At 46.2% G+C, this 18,294-nt stretch overlaps 1 protein-coding gene across 10 annotated transcripts in view; it reads right to left on the reverse strand.

Annotated features, from left to right (window-relative positions):
- The window catches only part of LOC146202293 (phosphatidylinositol 3,4,5-trisphosphate 3-phosphatase and dual-specificity protein phosphatase PTEN-like), a 132,522-nt gene that overhangs the window by 55,875 nt on the left and 58,353 nt on the right, over window positions 1-18,294 (reverse strand). For 7 of the 10 annotated variants that reach the window (XM_084588056.1, XM_084588055.1, XM_084588058.1 and 4 more), the window contains one exon: window positions 413-493. The exons of 2 other annotated variants lie outside the window; for them this stretch is intronic. In XM_084588056.1, coding sequence (XP_084444182.1) covers window positions 413-493 — 81 coding nt within the window. Of the gene's footprint in view, window positions 1-412; window positions 494-11,878; window positions 12,426-18,294 lie in introns of those variants that run through there. One more of the 10 variants, XM_084588061.1, reaches the window with a different exon arrangement.

Consider the following 18,294-nt stretch of genomic DNA (forward strand, 5'->3'; position numbering starts at 1 on the left):
CCAAGCTGTTGAAGGCAGCTGATTTCTGTCTGAAATTCACGCAGACTAAGAGGCCAATGTCTTTTTTTTCTCTCTTTTTTTAATTTCTATACAGAATGCTGTGCACACCAGCAATGTGCACCATCCTGCTTTGAAAAAGCCTCTTATTTGGTTTTAGCCAGAACCACATGTCATGGTAAAGGCAGAACTTGTCAAGCTCTCACGTGCATTCTGAACAAAGGCTGAAACTTTTGTAGCCTGGCAAGCTGAGTGTTTTGAGACCCCTGCACCGAGTCCAGTAGTATAACACAGCTGTGCAACCATGCATGCTCAATGCATGCGAGGCCGGCCACTCATAGGACAAAATGACGATGCCTCCTCAGATTCCCTCCACCAATGCCTGCTGCCACATAAATCAGTAGTCATGTCTCACCTGCGGCATTTTCGTGTGTTTGATGTTGCCTGCATGTACTGCTTGTAAAATGATCTTGCATTAGCCCGAGTTTTTGTCTTTCTAAAAATAAGAAAAAGGAATGAATGTATTTTTGCCTGCTGAAAACACTGAGCTGAAGGTAGGCCAGAAAAGAGAGCTCATTTTTCCTACAAAAGCCAAAACAACACAGTGCACTGCAGTAATACCCACTCAGAATATTACCAATACGGGGGTAAAATAAAAACTGATTAAATCTCTTTCAAGAACTTTGTATTTACATATTTGAAAGACATTGGACTCCTTGACAAACTCTAAATTCACCTCGCATGTTTCCCCTTAGGCATTTTGCAAGCTATGAACTCTATAAGCACATTTGTCGGATCATGCATTAAGGCATCAGCTAGCATTTGTATCCTTACATTAATGATGAAGAGGCATCTCAATTATGGTTATGGTATGAGGCAAAGGATCCGACACTCCTTTCTAACTGCATGTAGAACAAAAATTACAACAGCAAATGAAGCAAATAAAAGGAAAGAAAAGCACACACTAGAAGGATTCAAATCCACTTCTGCCACAGTGCCACAGGACTGCTGTTCCATATTTTTGCAAACTGACAATAATAGCAGCTACGCTCAGGGAGATATATATATATATATATATATATATTGGTGTATTCAGATATAAACGGTAATCGAGGTTCCATGACCATTTTCTATTTTCAATGAAATTTTTATATGTGGTGTAAAAATGTCTCGATACAAGGGAATGAACATTAGTTTTGCAAGATATGGCATAGTTTTCTAAATTGCTTGCGGATTACACTTTGCTAGACGGTGGGTTCGCTCCGTGCTGGCTCGTCTTTTTTTCTGGGCTTTATGTATACAAGAATACTCGCCATCTCGACCCATTCATGCTGCTTCCGTAGATCAATATTTAATTCTAGAAAAACTATCACGCTTCCAAGCTTTTTGCTTATGGTTGTGCATAAGTGCACATTAGAAAAATCGTCTCCAAAATGTAGTATTGTTAATTTTTGTCATAACCGAGAGATGAAATAATATCATTAAGAACTGGTATGAATAGCACTGCTGCCCGCAGAAAAAAAAAAAGATTACACGACAGAGAAAGTGTTCAAACGTCCCTTGCGTTTTCCCATGAAATAGCAAGGAAAAGGTAACTTATTCCATTTTAAACTATATTCAACCCTGTTAGCAAGCAGAAGATGACTTTATTTTATTTATTTAAATACCTCATGGGCTCCGATTGCAGTATTATGTGAGGGGGGTAACATAACTGGGATGCGAAACAGAAGCAAGTAGAAGATGGTTATTTTAACATCGTTATTTTCAAAACGTTGTTATACAATGACAAACACAAGAAAAAAGAACAAAATTTGAAAAGCACAGTATAGAACACACTTCAGTAACAGCGCACTTCAGAACAAAATGTTGCTTATTTTTTCTTTGAAAATAACATAATCTGAATTGTGAACAATGTTGTCAGAAAGACTATTCCAATAAATGATTGCACGGGGCAGGGCTGATGAGTTGAATGCAGTGGTTCTTCCTGAAAGGCGTTTAAAACTGAGGTGATTATGCAATCGGAGAGAAGTGCGGGCCAGTTTTGTGAGAGGTAGTATGAAGGAATGATGGCTATAAACAATTTTATGGAAGAGACAGATAAGTGCTATTGTTCTGCGAGATTCTAAGGATGGAAGGGATAACGACGCCTTAATGTTAGTTATACTAGAATGTCGGCAATAGTTGCGAGAAATGAAATGAGCGACACGATTTTGTACGCGCTCTAGGGAATGAATTCAGTAATGTTGGTGGGGTGACCGAATGGAAGATGCATATTCAAGTTGAGGGCGGACAAATGTTTCATATGCCAACTGCCACGCGGAAGAAGGTGCACCTCTGAGGTTACGTTTTAAATAACCAAATGTATGGTTAGCTTTGGCAGTAATTTTTTCTATGTGGGTCTTCCACGAGAGATTTGGTAAAAAGTGCAAGCCAAGGTACTTGTATGACGACGCAAGGGTGACTGGACTGTGATTAAGCAAGTAAGTGAAACGGTGAATAGTCTGTTTACGGCTAAATGTCATTAATTGGCATTTATCAGTGTTAAAGGCCCACTGTCCACCCTCCGGTCCAAATTATTTTTTTCCGCGGTGGCTTTGAGGCTTCGTCCCTACAACGCAAGGCTGCAAGAAGTTTTTGAAAAGAGTATTTAATAACGGAGTAACAGCCACTGCAATCAACCGATTTTGCGCTTCCCTCTCCTTCCGTTCCCCCTCTCTGAGGTTTTTCACTCTCCTGCTCGGTCGTCTAGCCTCCGTAAGCCAAATTCCCCTTCCTCCTCAGTGTTTGGTGGGAGGTGGGGCGTGGCACTCCGCCCGCACGAAAAAAAAAAAAAGAAAGGGAGCGCGCTCCTCTGGATTCAGTCAGGCCGTGGCGAGGGAAAAGCGCGCAGCGAGCAGTAGACACCCATCCTTCACCCTCAGACAGCGAGACGGACCAATGCACGTCGTTCGCGTGAAGTACGTCATAACTGTGGCTCGACGGGCAAGCGCAGGAAACGGGAAAGCTGGCTTCCCGAAGGAAAGCATCAGAGAGCTTTGACTTGTATTTCCGTTGCTTTGCGGCGCGCGTGTCACTGTAGCATTTTGCACAGACTATCTCCGGTACCTGATCGAAACACTGGGCTCCTTCGTCTAAAAGGTCCTTCCCTGGACAGTGGCCCTTTAAGGGACATTTGCCATGATGCGCACCAGTTATTAATGCGGTGTAGATCTTCTTGAAGGGCGATGTGGTCATTAGCAGAGCGGATTTTGCGATAAGTGACGCAATCGTCAGCAAACATTCTGAGTGTTGAGGTGATGCGTAACGGTAGGTCATTGATGAAAATCAGAAACAGTAAAGAGCCTATTCACTACCTTGCGGAACACCTGATGTTACATCAATTAGAGGGGACGAATTGTTATCAACAGAAGTGAATTGTTTACGAAATGATAAAAAGTTTCTTATCCAAGAAATTGTTAATGAATCAAGGTGCAAGGATGAGAGTTTCGCAATTAAACGACAGCGTGGAATGCAGTCGAAGGCTTTAGCATAGTCGAGGAATATACAGTCGATTTGAAGATTTTCGTCCATACCGTGAAGCAGCTCATTAGTAAACTCGAGTAGTTGTGTCTCACATGATAACCCTTTTCTGAACCCGTGTTGTTGTGAATAGAAGAAACCGTTGCCTTCTAAATGTAGTGCCGTGTTAGATGCAATGATGTGCTCGAGAAGTTTGCAAGATATACATGTCAGCGATATTGGGCGATAGTTAGCAACATTAGTTCGCTCACCAGATTTGAAAATTGGAATAACTTTTCCAATTTTCCACTCGTATGGTATCTCTCCTGTTGAAAGGGATTGGCGAAATATATGAGTGAGTATGACGCTGGAATGAGCCACGGTGTGCTTCAAAATTTTTGAATTAATCCCATCAACACCACATGAAGTAGTTGCTCATGTAGTCATAGTCATATTCAGATGCCGATGGAATATTGGAATAGTCTCCTTCGTGAACATATTGGCGAAAAAGTTATTGAAAGTCTAAGGGCATTCATCTGGAGCAATGGGATCTCCAGTCTTATCGATCAATGTAAAATCTGAAGAAGTTTCAGAAGGTGATAATGTTTTCCAAAATTTTTTTGGATTGTTCTTAAGAAGGGATAGCAAATCGTGAGCCATGAACTTATGCTTAGCTTTCCGCATGGTCGCGCAGTATTCTTTATCGGCGTTTTTATGTTTTTCCCGCGATTCGGGTGTTCTCAGCCATTTAGCTGTTTTGAAAAGTCTTTTTTTTTTTTTTGTTCATCAGCGTACGCAGGTTCTTGTGGTACCACGGCTTAGATGAGCTAGCACGGAAACATATGCGGGGTATACAGTAAAAGCTCGTTAATTTGGACTTCTAGGGACCGTAAGATATGTCCGAATTAACCGAATGTCCAAATTATCGAGAGAACAAAAAAAAAAACATGCACAATTTTATCTCAACATACCTTTATTACTTAAAGTAATCACGGATGCTTGTCTGCTTTCCCGCAGAAACCCGCGCGGATACTATTTTCCTCAGTCCTTCCAGGTGCTCAGCAGCACGCATGCCATCTGCAGTGCCCCAACAAAATTCCTCTAACACAACGAGGGCCTCTGCTGCTTCCTTCACAGTGCGAGGGGGCCGAAGCTGCTCCTCTCGTAGCCCCTCTTCCTCCTCCGAATCTTCGCTGCGCAGTACGTCCCGGACAATTTCTTCCTCAGTTAGAGAGCCGGCTGTAGCAACGCCGTCACCAATGCTGATGTAATCGGCAAGTGTCACCACATCCGGCAGCACACCTACAAAATCCGAGCAGTCATCTGCATTGTCGTCTGGCAACACTTTTGCCACCGTGTCACTACAGGGCTGAGGCAAAACGAAGCCACTGTGTCGAAAACAGTTAAGAGATGACGTGCGCAGGCGTGTTCTTCCAAACGTAGGCAAGAATGTTGACCGCGCTCAGAAGATCCACGTCGTACTGCTTACCGACTTCATTGCACAGTAGCATGCGTTCCAGCACGCGCCTGCGGTATTTAGTCTTCACATACTGAATTATACCTTGGTCCATCGGTTGGAGGGCCGATGTAGTGTTGGGCAGCAAAAAAACAACTTCAATGTTGTTCAGTCCGGTGGCACTGTTATGTGCACTACAGTTGTCAAGGACAATTAACACTTTGCGGTTCTTCGCGGAAAACTGTCGGTCTAACTTTTGTATCCAGCCGCGAAAATTTCCGATGTCATCCAGGCCTTTTTATTAGCCCGGTACTCCACCGGAAGAGCAGGCACGTACTTAAAGCACCGTGGCTTTTGTGCCTTTCCAATGACGACAAGCAGCAAGCGCTCTGTCCCTGTCATGTTTGCGGCTAAAAAAACGTTGACTTGTTCTTTACTCCTTTTTCCTCCGATGCAGGGATCTCCTTTCATTGTCACAGTCTTGTCAGGCAATGCCTTAAAGAAAAGTGCTGTTTCATCAGCATTAAAAATGTCATTTGGATCATATGCTGCGATATGTTCCAGCAGCTCAGCGTTCTTCCAGTTGTTGGCAACATCTTCGTTGACGGCACCTCTGTCGCCGCACACAGTCTTGAAAACGAGACCATGTCTGTCTCTAAAGCGCGCACACCCCCCTTCTGACGCTTTGAATCCATCGATATGCATCATCAGTGCAAACCTCTCAGCCTGCGCCATGATGAGGGGTCCACTCAATGGGAGGTTTGCATCACGCGAGTTGACCACCTACCGAAGCAAGGCTTCTTCCAACTCCGGATGAGCTGCTGTTCGCAGACGCTTTTTTGACGCTTGGAACTTCTCGCTTTCGAACGCCTGAAAAATCTGTTCATTTTTTACATGTGTGCTTAAAGTACTCCTTTTAACGTCATATTTTTTCACTGCTTCTTGTCAGGAGAGCCCGTTCTTAAGGGCCCACAAAATTTCCACTTTGGTAGCCAAGTCCTTGGCCTCGTAGCTCTTCGGCCGTTTCGCCGGTGTTGCCATCGGGGGCGAGTGCGGTGATACTAGCGCACAACAGAGAAGCAATGAGCCGCACTAAAGCGAGCAGTCTTCAATACAACAGCGTAGCGCACCGACAGCAGCAAAACGACAAAATGGCACTGCCAGTAACGTCGACTCATGAAAAAAACAAGAAAAAGCGCCCATCCAGCCACAAGTCGAGCCAATGATGCTGATGCGGCCATTCCCCTTTGTATCGGGGATCACAAATTTCTGGATCAGGCCAGGAGAAACGGGTAGAAAAAATTGAGGAGTGAAAGAAAATTCTATGCTAAATGTCCAGTCAAATTGTCCGAATAAGTAAGAAAGAGAGAGAAAGAAGAAGTTTAACAGGCTTCTCTGTTGTGCCACCAGTCCTCGAGGCGGCGCTTTGTCGTCTCTATTGCCCTCATGACTGCCCTAGTCTCTTCGGGTGGTGACGTCGACTGTAGACCAAGTGCTGTCAAAAGCACCTCCATTGGTGTCGTCGCTGTTATGGTGGGGGCGGGTCGCAGTTCTGGGCACTCGATCACTACATGTTGGATGGTCTCGTCGGCCATGCCGCACCTAGGGCACCAGGTATCCAAGCCCTGGGTGTATTTGGCTCGTATTGTCCTTGCAAGCAGCACGCCACTCCGTGCCTCGCAAAGCAGCCCGCTACCTCACGTGTTGTCGTAGAGGTTTGCTTTAGTGATGGTATGCTTGGCACTGGAGTATACCGCCAGAGATGACTTCACCTGTGTTTCTCTGAGCCATCTCTCTGTTTCCACTTCCCGAACCTGGTCGCGGATCTTCTTTCTCCACGCAGGCTGGGGTACCTCTGACAGGCCGGCTTGCGGAATTCCGTATTTTTCGGCCAGCCTCCGAGTTCGGAGCATCCACTTGGTGTTGGAGCATTTAAGTATGATGTACTTTTACACCTCCCTGGACCATCTACCGTCGGGCAGAGCACTCAGGCGACGCTGCATGGCAAGTTTGGCAGTGGTCTCACGCGCTTCAAAGGACGACCATCCAAGGTCGCCCTGTACGGCCTCGTTCGTGACATATCCATGGACCCCCAGCGCAAGGCGGCCAGCCTCACGTTGGCGGACCTCAAGGGCCCCCCGTGTAGCTGAAGAGATGCACAGTACGGAGTTTCCATAGGTGAGCCCAGGTACGGCCACCAACTTCCACAGGGCCCTAACAACCTCGAAACGGCTGAACGTCCACAGCGCCCTGGAGCCAAGGAGCGCTCTCCTCGCCAATGCCTTGGCGCGGAGCTTTGTTTCATAGTCCCTTAGATACGCTCTCTCGGCGGCGAGTTCGACGCCGAGGTACTTGTATACCGTTGTCCAGGTAATCTCTGTTCATTGGAGCCGCATGGTTGGCTTCTCGCCTCCTGCTTTAATACTATTGGACTCCAGGAGCGCCGATTTCCTGGCGTTGAGACTCATGCCAAGGTCTGAACCCTCCTCCGAGCATATATCCAGCAGGGTCTGGAGATCCGGGACTGAGTCCGCCATCAAAACGATGTCGTCAGCGTACAGCAGGGCTGGGATGCGGCGATGCTGGGAAATACCATTTTCCATGTATGTGAGGTCAAAACCAACACCACTGTCTGCAAGCCGTTTTGTCATACAGGACACATGGAGCATAAAAAGTATGGGCGACATAGCGCATCCCTGCCTAAGACCACGAGATACGGTTACCAGCTCCGACACTATGTTGTCGCACTGTATGACAGCCCAATTTTGTGCGTATATGGCTTTCAGCAGCTATAGCCATTCTTCCGGCATCTCGATACTCCTCAGCACTGCCCAAAGGGTGCAATGGTCAATGCAGTCGTATGCCTCGGAGATGTCAACGAAACCCAGCAGTAGCTGCCTGTCCTCTTTAGCGGCAATCTCGAGGGCCTGGGTGACAATAAAAAGGTTATCCTCGATGCAGAGGCCTTGTCTGAAGCCATTCTGTAGCTCTTCAAGCACCTCCGAGTTTTCTGCCCATCTGTGAAGTGGTGATGTGGGCAAAGAGACGGTAGAGTGCCGGTGTTACTGTGATAGGGCGATAGTTTTTCGCCGATTTCTTATCACCACCTCGCTTGGGCACAAGCTGGACTCTAGAATGCTTCCATTCTTCAGGGATGGAGGCTGATGTCATCACTACGTTAAGGGCCCCTCTCAAGAGCTCCCTGGTCTTGGGCCCTGCTTTTTTTATTAACTGGATGGGGATGCCGTCCAGGCCTGCTGCTGTGCGACCATTCATGCGGTTTGATTAAGTTGATTAATTGATGTCCATGGAGATGCTGCTTTTGGGTATCGCTATTGCACCGCGTTCTCTTATTTTCGTTTTTGAGCCTCGGTAGCTACCCCGAAGTTGTCCGAATTATCCGTTGTGCGGTCAAATCCGTCCGAATTAAAGAGAGTTTCATCCCATAGACTCCTATACATAATTCTGGGGACCAGGCGCAAAGGTAGAATTATCCGATTTTCCAAATTAACGGGAGTCGAATTAACGAGCTTTTACTGTATAGGTGTTCATTAACTGCGAGTTTATCTTTGAACTGACGCCAGTTTTCGTTAACAGAATGGTTAGGAAAGAATTGCAGAAAGGAATCGCAGAAAGATAGTAAGCCGAGGTTAATGGCATCATACTTCACTCTGTTATAGTCGAAGATGTATTTCTGAGGTTGGTTGCGTTGGCGGAACGGCATTTTTAGAGTGAACTGGAGCAGTTTGTGATCACTGAAACCATTCGTGAGGGAGATCGGGCTAACATTGTCTGGAGCCAATGTGAAAACAAGGTCTAAAAAGTTAAGGCCGCGCGTAGGTTTAGAAACAAGTTGAGTTAAAGAAAAGTCTAATGTTACTTCAATGAAATTAACCGGGTCCTGTGCCGATGCAGTTAAAGGTCCACTGAAATGGGTCACCAAGAAGGGTAAACAAAGCCATAACACTGATAGATATTGAATCACCCATCATTCCCCGCAAAAATTTTCGATCTAGCTTTTGCAACACCAGAGATATCGCCGATTAAAAATGACCCTTCCAATTTTCCCTCTCAACTTGTACGCCGAAGGGAGCCATAAAAAAAAGAATACAAGCAAGTTGAAAGCTCCGCCCAGAAATACGTCACTTCGACGAAGTTCCGGTTGCTGTGCACTCACTCGCTGGCGTACTCGCGTCAACCCGTACTCGCTCGCATGCGCCTGAGGAGTTCGCCAGTTCGCGCAGAGACGGTTAGTGTAACCGCGAACCCGTGGTTAGCCCATGTTACACGGCGGACCAAACCATGGTTACACTACTAACCGCGGTTATCGCAAACCGAGCTTGGCGGCCTCGGTTTGCGTCGTTAACCGAGGTTATCGCGGCGTCTGCTGACGGAGGCTACTCGCTGACGCCCGAATGCGCGAAACGTATGAGCAGATCTGCTTCACAAAGTTATTCATTTGCCCACTGTATCACGTTTAAAGATCGGTGTATAGAATATGGTGCCACCCGACGCCTTCAATTACTGCTGACAGCGCAGCGACTGCGTACTGAATCCTTGTCTTGCCTGCAGTATCGTTTGAACGGCTTGTTGCTGAGCAGAACGACAAAAAATGCGCGGCCTTAGCTGTAATGAAAGTACACGAGTTTGCAACGCTTTCAGCATGGGATACCGTGAGCAGGCTGAGGTGTGTTACACAATTACCGCGGGGGTGGGGTGCGCGAGCGCGGCGAACGACGGCGCCGCGCGTAGCCGTCCCTAGTCGTCGCTAGGCCTGAATTGTATCGCTTCGAAGCCACGGCGGTTGGCGCTTTGGAACTTATCAACGCAGTCTTAAATCGTCTACTTATGAAACTGCCTTATTGTGAATCCTGTCCTGCCATAGTAAAATAATTAAAGGATTTAACTCTGGCGACGCATTAATCGCAGAACTAGTACGAGCAGATCGGATGAGCCAAAATGCACAAGCGGCAGCTGGCTTGAGCAGAAACTTGCTTGTATCACGGCTATCGCTCTTACCAGCAATTTGCTGCTGGCCAGCGATCCCTCACGAGGACTTCATACTTGATATTCGGCTCAGTATTTTAGCACGCTTTATTTCGGACATCGGTGCTAACGATCCGCCGTGTCATTCGTGTACGGTATGCCTATAAGGGCGGCGAGCTGTGTAACAACAGCCCGCACATAGTTTGAGCAGCGCACGAGCAGACGACTTTTGCAGCTACCGGAAGTGTGTCCGTGACATCATGGCTGCAGTGGCCACAGCGAATGGCAGCCTCTAGCAAGCCTTGCCAGTCAACTCACCCGTGATGTCACGGTTTAAGGAAATAGTTCCATGCGACACCACCAAGCGACGATCTCTCTGCCCGCGAATTTCAAAAAACGCTGTTTTTAAAAATTAACAATAAACAGCTGGCTTTGTTCCAAGGAGTTATACTTTGAGGTAATGCTCAAAAGGATTTGTTCTACACACTGAACGCGTTTATTAGGGGCTTCTTGGTGGCCGTTTCAGTGGACCTTTAAGGTATTCCAGTTGATATTCGGGTAATTAAAATCACCGAATAAATAAATGTCGGCCTTTGGAAAGTTGCTTCTTATATCTGAGAGGTTAGCATACAGATTTGTTACGAAAGTTTCTGAGCTATCTGGTGGTCGGTAGCATATACCAAGAAGGGACTTAAGAGATGAGGACGTGATGCAAACCCATAAAATTTCTAGAGGGGACGAAATGTTGACACGAAAGGAAGAAATGTAATTTTTTATGGCGATCATTACGCCACCACCCCTTTTATTAGTTCTGTCATTCCGGTAAATAACAAAATTTGGGTGAATCAGGTAAGACTTCGTCGTCAGTTATATCCGAGTGCAGCCACGCATCTGTTAAATTTATGTCAGGCTTATTATCTTCTAGATACGAGCAGAGTTCGGTGCGCTTTGGGAGGATGCTATGTATGTTAGTAAATGATATGGAAAGCGAAGGGATGCCGCCGCATGAAGGCTCTGGATGATAGTCTGCCTTGTGTACAACCGCTCTTCGTTTTTGCTATCGGGTGCATTGTTTGACAGTGTCGGAAGCAGCATCGTACATATACACATTATTGTTCATGCGCAGTTTATCAACTGTAAGTTTAAACGACCCACCTTCCGACTTTGCAAAATCTAACAGTCTTTTCCTAGCCAAGCGGGTTGGGAAAGAAAAATCTTCGCGAACGACATACTGCGTGTCTTTAAACTTGTAGCCTTTATCTATGATATGCTGTTTGTCCTTGCAGTGCGCGAACTTGACGATTATCGGTCTACTTTCCTCTGGTTGGTATCGACCAAGCAGATGGGCCCTTTCAATTTGTGTTGGCTCAAGTGTACAGCCAATGTGTTCCGCACACAGCTCCAACACCTTCGTTTCTGAGCTGGACCATGTTTCGGACTGGTCGTCAAGTATACCAAAGAAAAGCAGGTTAGAGCGGCGAAGTCTGTTTTCTGTGTCGTCACATCGAGAGGTAATTATCTTTAATTGCTCGGTTAAATTTGAGGGGCCTATTGTAGACAGTTCTGTGGGTGGCATTGAAATGTTTGATTTCATTTCTGTCATTTCGACCTCGACTGTGCGAATTCTGGCAGAAAGCTGTTTTAGCTCAACGTCCACTGATGCTTGCCACTGTTTTAGGGCGCGTAGGTCATTCCTGATATCATCCTGGCCAGATTCAATTCTCTGGACTGTCGCAAGTAAAGTTGCGAGAACGCTTTCTTGGTCGGTGCCAGGCGGACCGGGATTTGACTCTACGTCTCCAGAAAGCGCTAAGAGAATGCTGGTACTACAGAGTGCCATTCTAGTCTTACAACCAGTGAGAACATTCAACCAGTGTCTGGGGCACGACACCACGAACAAAAAACGATTCGAGGTTTTAGCAGATAAAGAGTCATCATTGTAACTGACCTGGAAGAACACGAACGGTGAGTGCTTCATGGTGAAAGTGATGTCGTGCCCCAAGAAAACGCTGTCCGGTTGCAGATTATATTCTGCGCTTCCAACGCTGATAGCGGGGTGGGCAGATGTACATGACTGTAGTTGCCAGCTGAACTTGGCAATCTCGTCCAAAAAAGGCGGTTTCATCTGGCTGCCGGGTCTGGTCGCGTCGGGCAGCGTCCAAAGTTGCAAAGGATCCGCAGTCGGTGCATTCCAAGGGTATTGAAGAACCAGGAAAACCTGGAAGAACACGAACGGTGAGTGCTTCATGGTGAAAGCGATGTCGTGCCCCAAGAAAACGCTGTCCGGTTGCAGATTATATCCCGCGCTTCCAACGCTGATAGCGGGGTGGGCGGATGTACATGACTGTAGTTGCCAGCGGAACTTGGCAATCTCGTCCAGAAAAGGCGATTTCGTCCAGCTGTCGGGTCTGGTCGCGTCGGGCAGCATCCAAAGTTGCAAAGGATCCGCAGTCGGTGCATTCCAAATGTATTGAAGAACCAAGAAAACCTGGAAGAACACGAACGGTGAGTGCTTCATGGTGAAAGCGATGTCGTGCCCCCATTGACATGGCTTTGCAATTACATAAGATAAAATGTAGCTAAAAAAATATCGAAGTTTTGACGCCTACTCCTTAACGGGAAGTCCTAAGCACTTCTAGGAATAAAAAATGCTCTCAGTTCTAGATTTATTTTTATATCTTTAGTTTACATAATGCAATACTTTTTAATGCCCGACATTTATAAGGTGCTTAGGATTGTTTTCAGTTGCTTTTGATAAAAATCGAAGTCGGGGTAGTGTTTAAAATTCGGATCAAAGTTGTGTATTACTTTTTATATTTCTGAAGTTTGCCAGATTTCAAGATAATACGGAGAAATAACGGACAACTCTAGAGCTTCAAATTTTCCCAGAAGGCCTGGGTAATATATGCAATAAGTTTCAGCGGCAACATTTCATCAAGTTGTGCCAGAATGTAGGGCTGAATATTGGCAGTTTTCAGGATAACGCTAGGTTTCATTTTTATAATTTTAAACAATATAATGCAACCCTTCTTAGTTCGTAATATTTCTGAGGTCCTGAGGATTCTTGAGAGGATTTTTAATAAAAATCGAAGATGTTTTCTTTTTAAACTGGAATCAAAGCTGCCCCTTTTTTCATTGTTTTTATATTTCGGGCGACTCTGATGACTTGTGGAGAACACATCTAGCAATCTAGAGCTCCAAATTTTGTGTGAAATTAAGAACGTAACCCGCATAATAAAGAAAAAGTTTTAGTACAAACAACTTAAGGTATCATGCCAGTATGCAAGGTTGAAAATTAATATTTTTGCAGCACTTCACTGCTGAAGCAAAGTGCGATTTTTTACTAAACCAACTGCAACAAAACGGGTTTCTAATAGTTTTTTATAAAAGTAAAAGTTGCATAGTTTTAGTGAATAAAAAATAATTGATGGCAAAAGTTTTGTGCGGAAGCAGCAGGTCTCCAAAATTGCAACTTTTTGAAAAGGCAGAAACGGCGTTTTCCACCTCTAGTGATACTTAACGATTTTTTTCTCAAGAAAATCGCGCAACTCTTGCAAAACTCAAGAAAATCTTGCAAAACTCAGGTTCATTCTTTTGTGTCGAGACATTTGCCTACCACATATTAAAGCTTCATTGAAAACAAAAAATGGTCATGGGACCTTGATTACCGTTCTTACCTGAACACACTCATATATATCTTTTTTTTTTAATCCTTTAATGCACTAAGGGAAGCATGATCTGCTCACACAGTGCAAATACTGATGAGACTCAATTTCTGGCGAGACAGTCGCGAAGGTTGAAGAAATGAATGATGTGGCAAGGCCGAAGGATCATACTCAATCATCTCAGCATTTTAGTTTCTGGCGTGTCTAGAAACGCTATTCATGGGCTTTACAACAAAGTTAAAATATTGGAAGGTTTGCGCAACATGGTCCCCGCAAATGCTCGCATAAGACTATCAAGAACAATGTGTTGCCTCCTCCCGTGAATTTCTTTGGTGCTGTGCAAAGGAAAAATACAACTTTTTGGTTTCCATCGTTACAGGTGACGAAACCTGGGCATTCGACTTCACACCTCAGGCCAAAACAAGAATCATGTGAGTGGCGGCTTTCCAGTTCTCCCGAGCTTTAAAATTCAAGCGAACAGGGTCCATCAGCAAAGTCATGCCAACTGTGTTTTGGGATTAAAAGGGCTAGTGTCGGTAGACCTACTTCATGGCTCCAGGGACCACAATAAATGCTCACAGGTTTGTGGAGGGCTTTAAACAACTCAAATGGGTGATTCAAAATCGGAAAAGAGGAGTGCTGACTCAAGGCCAAAGGCCCTTCCCCCTCATAGCCTGCCAAACCGTCGCTCACCTACAACAGTTAGGATAGGATGTCATCACTCACCCACCTTACAGTCCGCACTTGGCACCCAGTGACGACAGCTCGTTTCCAAAGCTAAAAGAATATCGGGCTGTAAGGTGCATCACCGACGATGACGAAGTGAAAGATGACTTCATACGTTTCCTCAATATGAAAAGGCGGCAAGCTGGTTTGAAATGAACGTACAAAAACTGCCCCAGCACCCACAAAAAGGCATAGACCAGAATGAAGATCATGTGGAAAGTAAAAAAATGATTAGCCTTCGAAGTAATCCGTAAAATTACTGAAAATAAACCTTTTTAAAAAAAGACTGGAGGCCGTATTTCTGGGATGACCCTCATACAGTCGAGCCCACTTATAATGGCCCCACTTAAGACAAACGCTCGCTTATCATGAACAAGTCCGGTGCACCCATCAAAATATACATTAGGGCTATGGCACTCTGTCTCGGCTACAATGAACATCTGCGAGACTAACCGATCAGCTACAGTGAACACCTTAGTGCCGCGAACCACTTTCCACATGCTGAGATCCGTTGATCCTGTGCTCTGCAAGCCGCGACAATCGGCATTCCCGATTCCCCCGCGGCATCTCGCCCGAGGCATGAGGGGTGGTGCAGACGCAGCAAGCGGCTTCCCGGTTTATCTCTCGCAGCATCTCGCCAGAGGAACGAGGAGCGGCCCAAACGCGGCAAGCGACTTCCCGAGTTATCTTTCGCGGCATCTAAGACGAAGGTACAGAGTAGCAACAACACGGCAAAGAAAGCGCTGAAGCAAAAAAAAAAATAAAGGAAAAAAAGAGAAGCTAGCCGAGCCCAGCATATGTTAGCCACATGAACATGCAGGCATGCAGGTCGAAGGAAAGGACCGAAAGTAACATCTCATTCGCCACGGCACCCCACTCGCCACCGTCAACGTCAGAGTAAGAATGGTCAAGTTTGCTACCAATCGACAACGTAGCATGCAATCACGTGCTGTCGAACCCGCCTTTCCTTCCTTCTCACCCCTTTCCTTTATCCCCGCGTCTCACATGACTGACAGTGGCACAATGCACAGTCGTTTACTCGTTTTTCTTGCTTGCAGTTGTACTGGTGCATTGTTTGTTTTCTAGTGGTGTGAAGCCTATCTTCAAGATGGCGGATTCGCCAGCGTCTACTTCGACAGTGAAGCGTAAAGCTTTGGACTTGGCCACAAAACTTTTGATATTGAAATATATTTCTCAAGGCGCGAAGAATCACGAACTGGTTAAAAAGTACATTTTGTCAAAGTCGACAATATCCACAATACTGAAAGAGAAAATCTACAAGGGTGCCGCCACAGACTCTGCAACGAGGAAGTGCCTACGGAAGGCCACATATGCAGATGTTGAAGATGAGCTCTTTAAAGGCCCACTGTCCACCCTCCGGTCGAAAATATTTTCTTCCCCGGTGACTGTGAGACTTCGCCCCTACAACGCAAGGCCGCAAAATGTTTTTGAAAAGAGTAACTAATAACGCAGTTACAGCCACCGCAATCACTCGATTTTGTCAACCTCTCTCCTTCCGTTCCCTCGCAGAGGTTTTTCACTCTCCTGCCCGAGGTCGTCTAGCCTCCGCAATACAAATTCCCCTTCCTCCTCTGCGTTTGGCGGGAGGTGGGGCGTGGCTCTCCGCGAGCGCGAAAAAAAAAAAAAAACGGTCGAGGGAGCGCGCGCCGCTGAATTCAGTCTGGCCGTGGCGAGGGAAAAGCGCGCTGCAAGCTGGCTGCGAGCGGTAGACACCCATCCTTCTCCCGTCAGCGAGACGGACCAATGGACGTCGTTCGCGGTACGTACGTCATTATCGTGGCCCGTCGGGCCAGCGCAGGAAATGGGGAAGCTGGCTTCCCAAAGGAGAGCATGAGTGAGCTTTGAATTGTACTTTCGATGCTTTGCGGCGCGCGTGTCACTGTAGCATTTTGCACAGACTATCTCCGGTACCTGATCGAAACACTGGGCTCCTTTGCTTAAAATGGCCCTTCCCTGGACAGTGGCCCTTTAAGTAGTTCCTTGATGCTCGGGCATGCAATATGCCTATCAGCAGGCTGCAGTCCCTATCTACAGGCGAACTTCCGTTTGACTGGAAAATTGGCGAAATCATCCCCGTGTTCATATCTGGTGACAGAAATATTACAGTAAAACCTCGTTAATTCGAACTCGGTTAATTCGAACTTACGGTTAATTCGAACTGACGCTCGGGTCCCGGCATGGCCCCATGTATTTCAATAGGAGAAAACGCCCGATAATTCGAACATGCCAGTATCCACAACGGTTAATTCGAACTAGAAGCCCGTGGCTCACATAGCTCCTCGTGGACAGAAGTCGGCCCATACCGTGTACAATGCGCAGTAAGATTACTAAAGACGCAAAAAACAAAATCTTTCAAATCTGCCCGCACGCGCGAGACGAGGTGCGCATTCGACAGTCCCAGCGAGCATTCCGGTGCATGCCGTAGCAGGTTTTCACTGCCGGGTGCCGCCAGGCTCCATCACACCAGCGGTCCGGCGCAAGCCGTTGCAGGTTTTGGCTGCACCGCGGTTGCTGGGTGCGCCAAGGTGCCAAGGTGCGCTTTTGACAAGCCTTTTTTCTTTTTGTCCTGCAGTCACGTTGTGTGCAGAACGCAGTTGTCGGTGTCGTGCATTTGTTTTACCTTTTTACCGTTTTCGTTGCCTCACCGCTTTGCCAGCGACGACTCATCGACTCATCGACGACTCATCGACAGCCATGGCAAACCGCGGTAAATACACGGCAAAGGACCTCAAGACGAAAATGGAGATTTTGAGTGAGGTGGAACGTGGTGTCCTATCCAAGACGGATATAGCCAAAAAGTATGACATCAAGAAGAGCACACTGTCAACGTTATCTCAGGAACAAGAAATCGATCAGTGCTGCCTTTCGCAAAGACGTTATGGAGCCCTCTCGCAAAAGGCTACGGACGTCGGCCAATCCCGAAGTGGAGAGTGCCGTAATGGCATGTATAAAAGAAGTTCGCAGCCGGAACATTCCATTAAGCGGGCCCATAATTGCTGCAAAGGCTGCAGTCTTTGCCAGCCAAATAGGCATCAGCGAGTTCGGCGCGTTGGAAGGCTGGCTGTCACGTTTCAAGGTGCGTCACGGGCTGACATTTAGAAATGTTTGTGGGGAGTCCGCTGAAGTCGACAAGAGGTGCGTTCCAATTCTTAGACGTCTAGCAAGACTGCTTCGTAGACGTCTACGTAGACGTCTACAGGTTCGCGTATTGGAACGCGTCCACCTGTCTACACCTGGCGTCACCTCGCGGCATAAAGGTTGAACTAAAACGTTTGAATAATTATTATAACGCTGTTTTCTTTAAAGATTTACGACAATACAGGTGAATATCACGTTTTTAACGGTTTGCCGATTTTTTGCAGCTACAATATTACATGTGTAATCGCCACATCGTAGATAGACTATTAATAGGTTAACTTGTAGCAGACAGACTTCTCACGCAATGAGCCCGCTCATGAATTGATGGAAGAGAATGTTAGTCCGTTTTTCCTTTTTTTTATTACTGATGCTGAAGTGTACATGCTTCTCAGATGTCTCATTCACACAACTGTAATAATGAAAACATGCAAAATACTGTAAACTTGAGGGGATTACAGACGAAAGGTAATAACCGGCTACAGCAAACGAAAAAATTCATGCCGTTACACCTGTTGTCTGTAGTCACTAGACGAGGAAACCAAAGACAACTCGTTTTAATAATGTACAGGCACAAAAAAATCGATGCGCAACAAGTCGGCATCGTCAGGAGAGTTCGTTCTTCCCAGATTAACTGAAAATCCGCGGAAGAGTTTGACACGGTTACTACAGCAAGATAGAAACACACACGTGCGCCGTACAGCAGCCGTCCTGACTCCCGGCGAGGTGCCCAGAAAGCGACGAGTTCGTCGATAACATCAAGACTGAAGAAACTCGTCATCAAGTTAAAAAAGAAGACCAACAGCATCC

The sequence above is a fragment of the Amblyomma maculatum genome, chromosome 1 (genome assembly GCF_055883805.1).
Source record: "Amblyomma maculatum isolate TAMU_Amacu chromosome 1, ASM5588380v1, whole genome shotgun sequence".
Lineage (NCBI taxonomy): Eukaryota > Metazoa > Arthropoda > Arachnida > Ixodida > Ixodidae > Amblyomma > Amblyomma maculatum.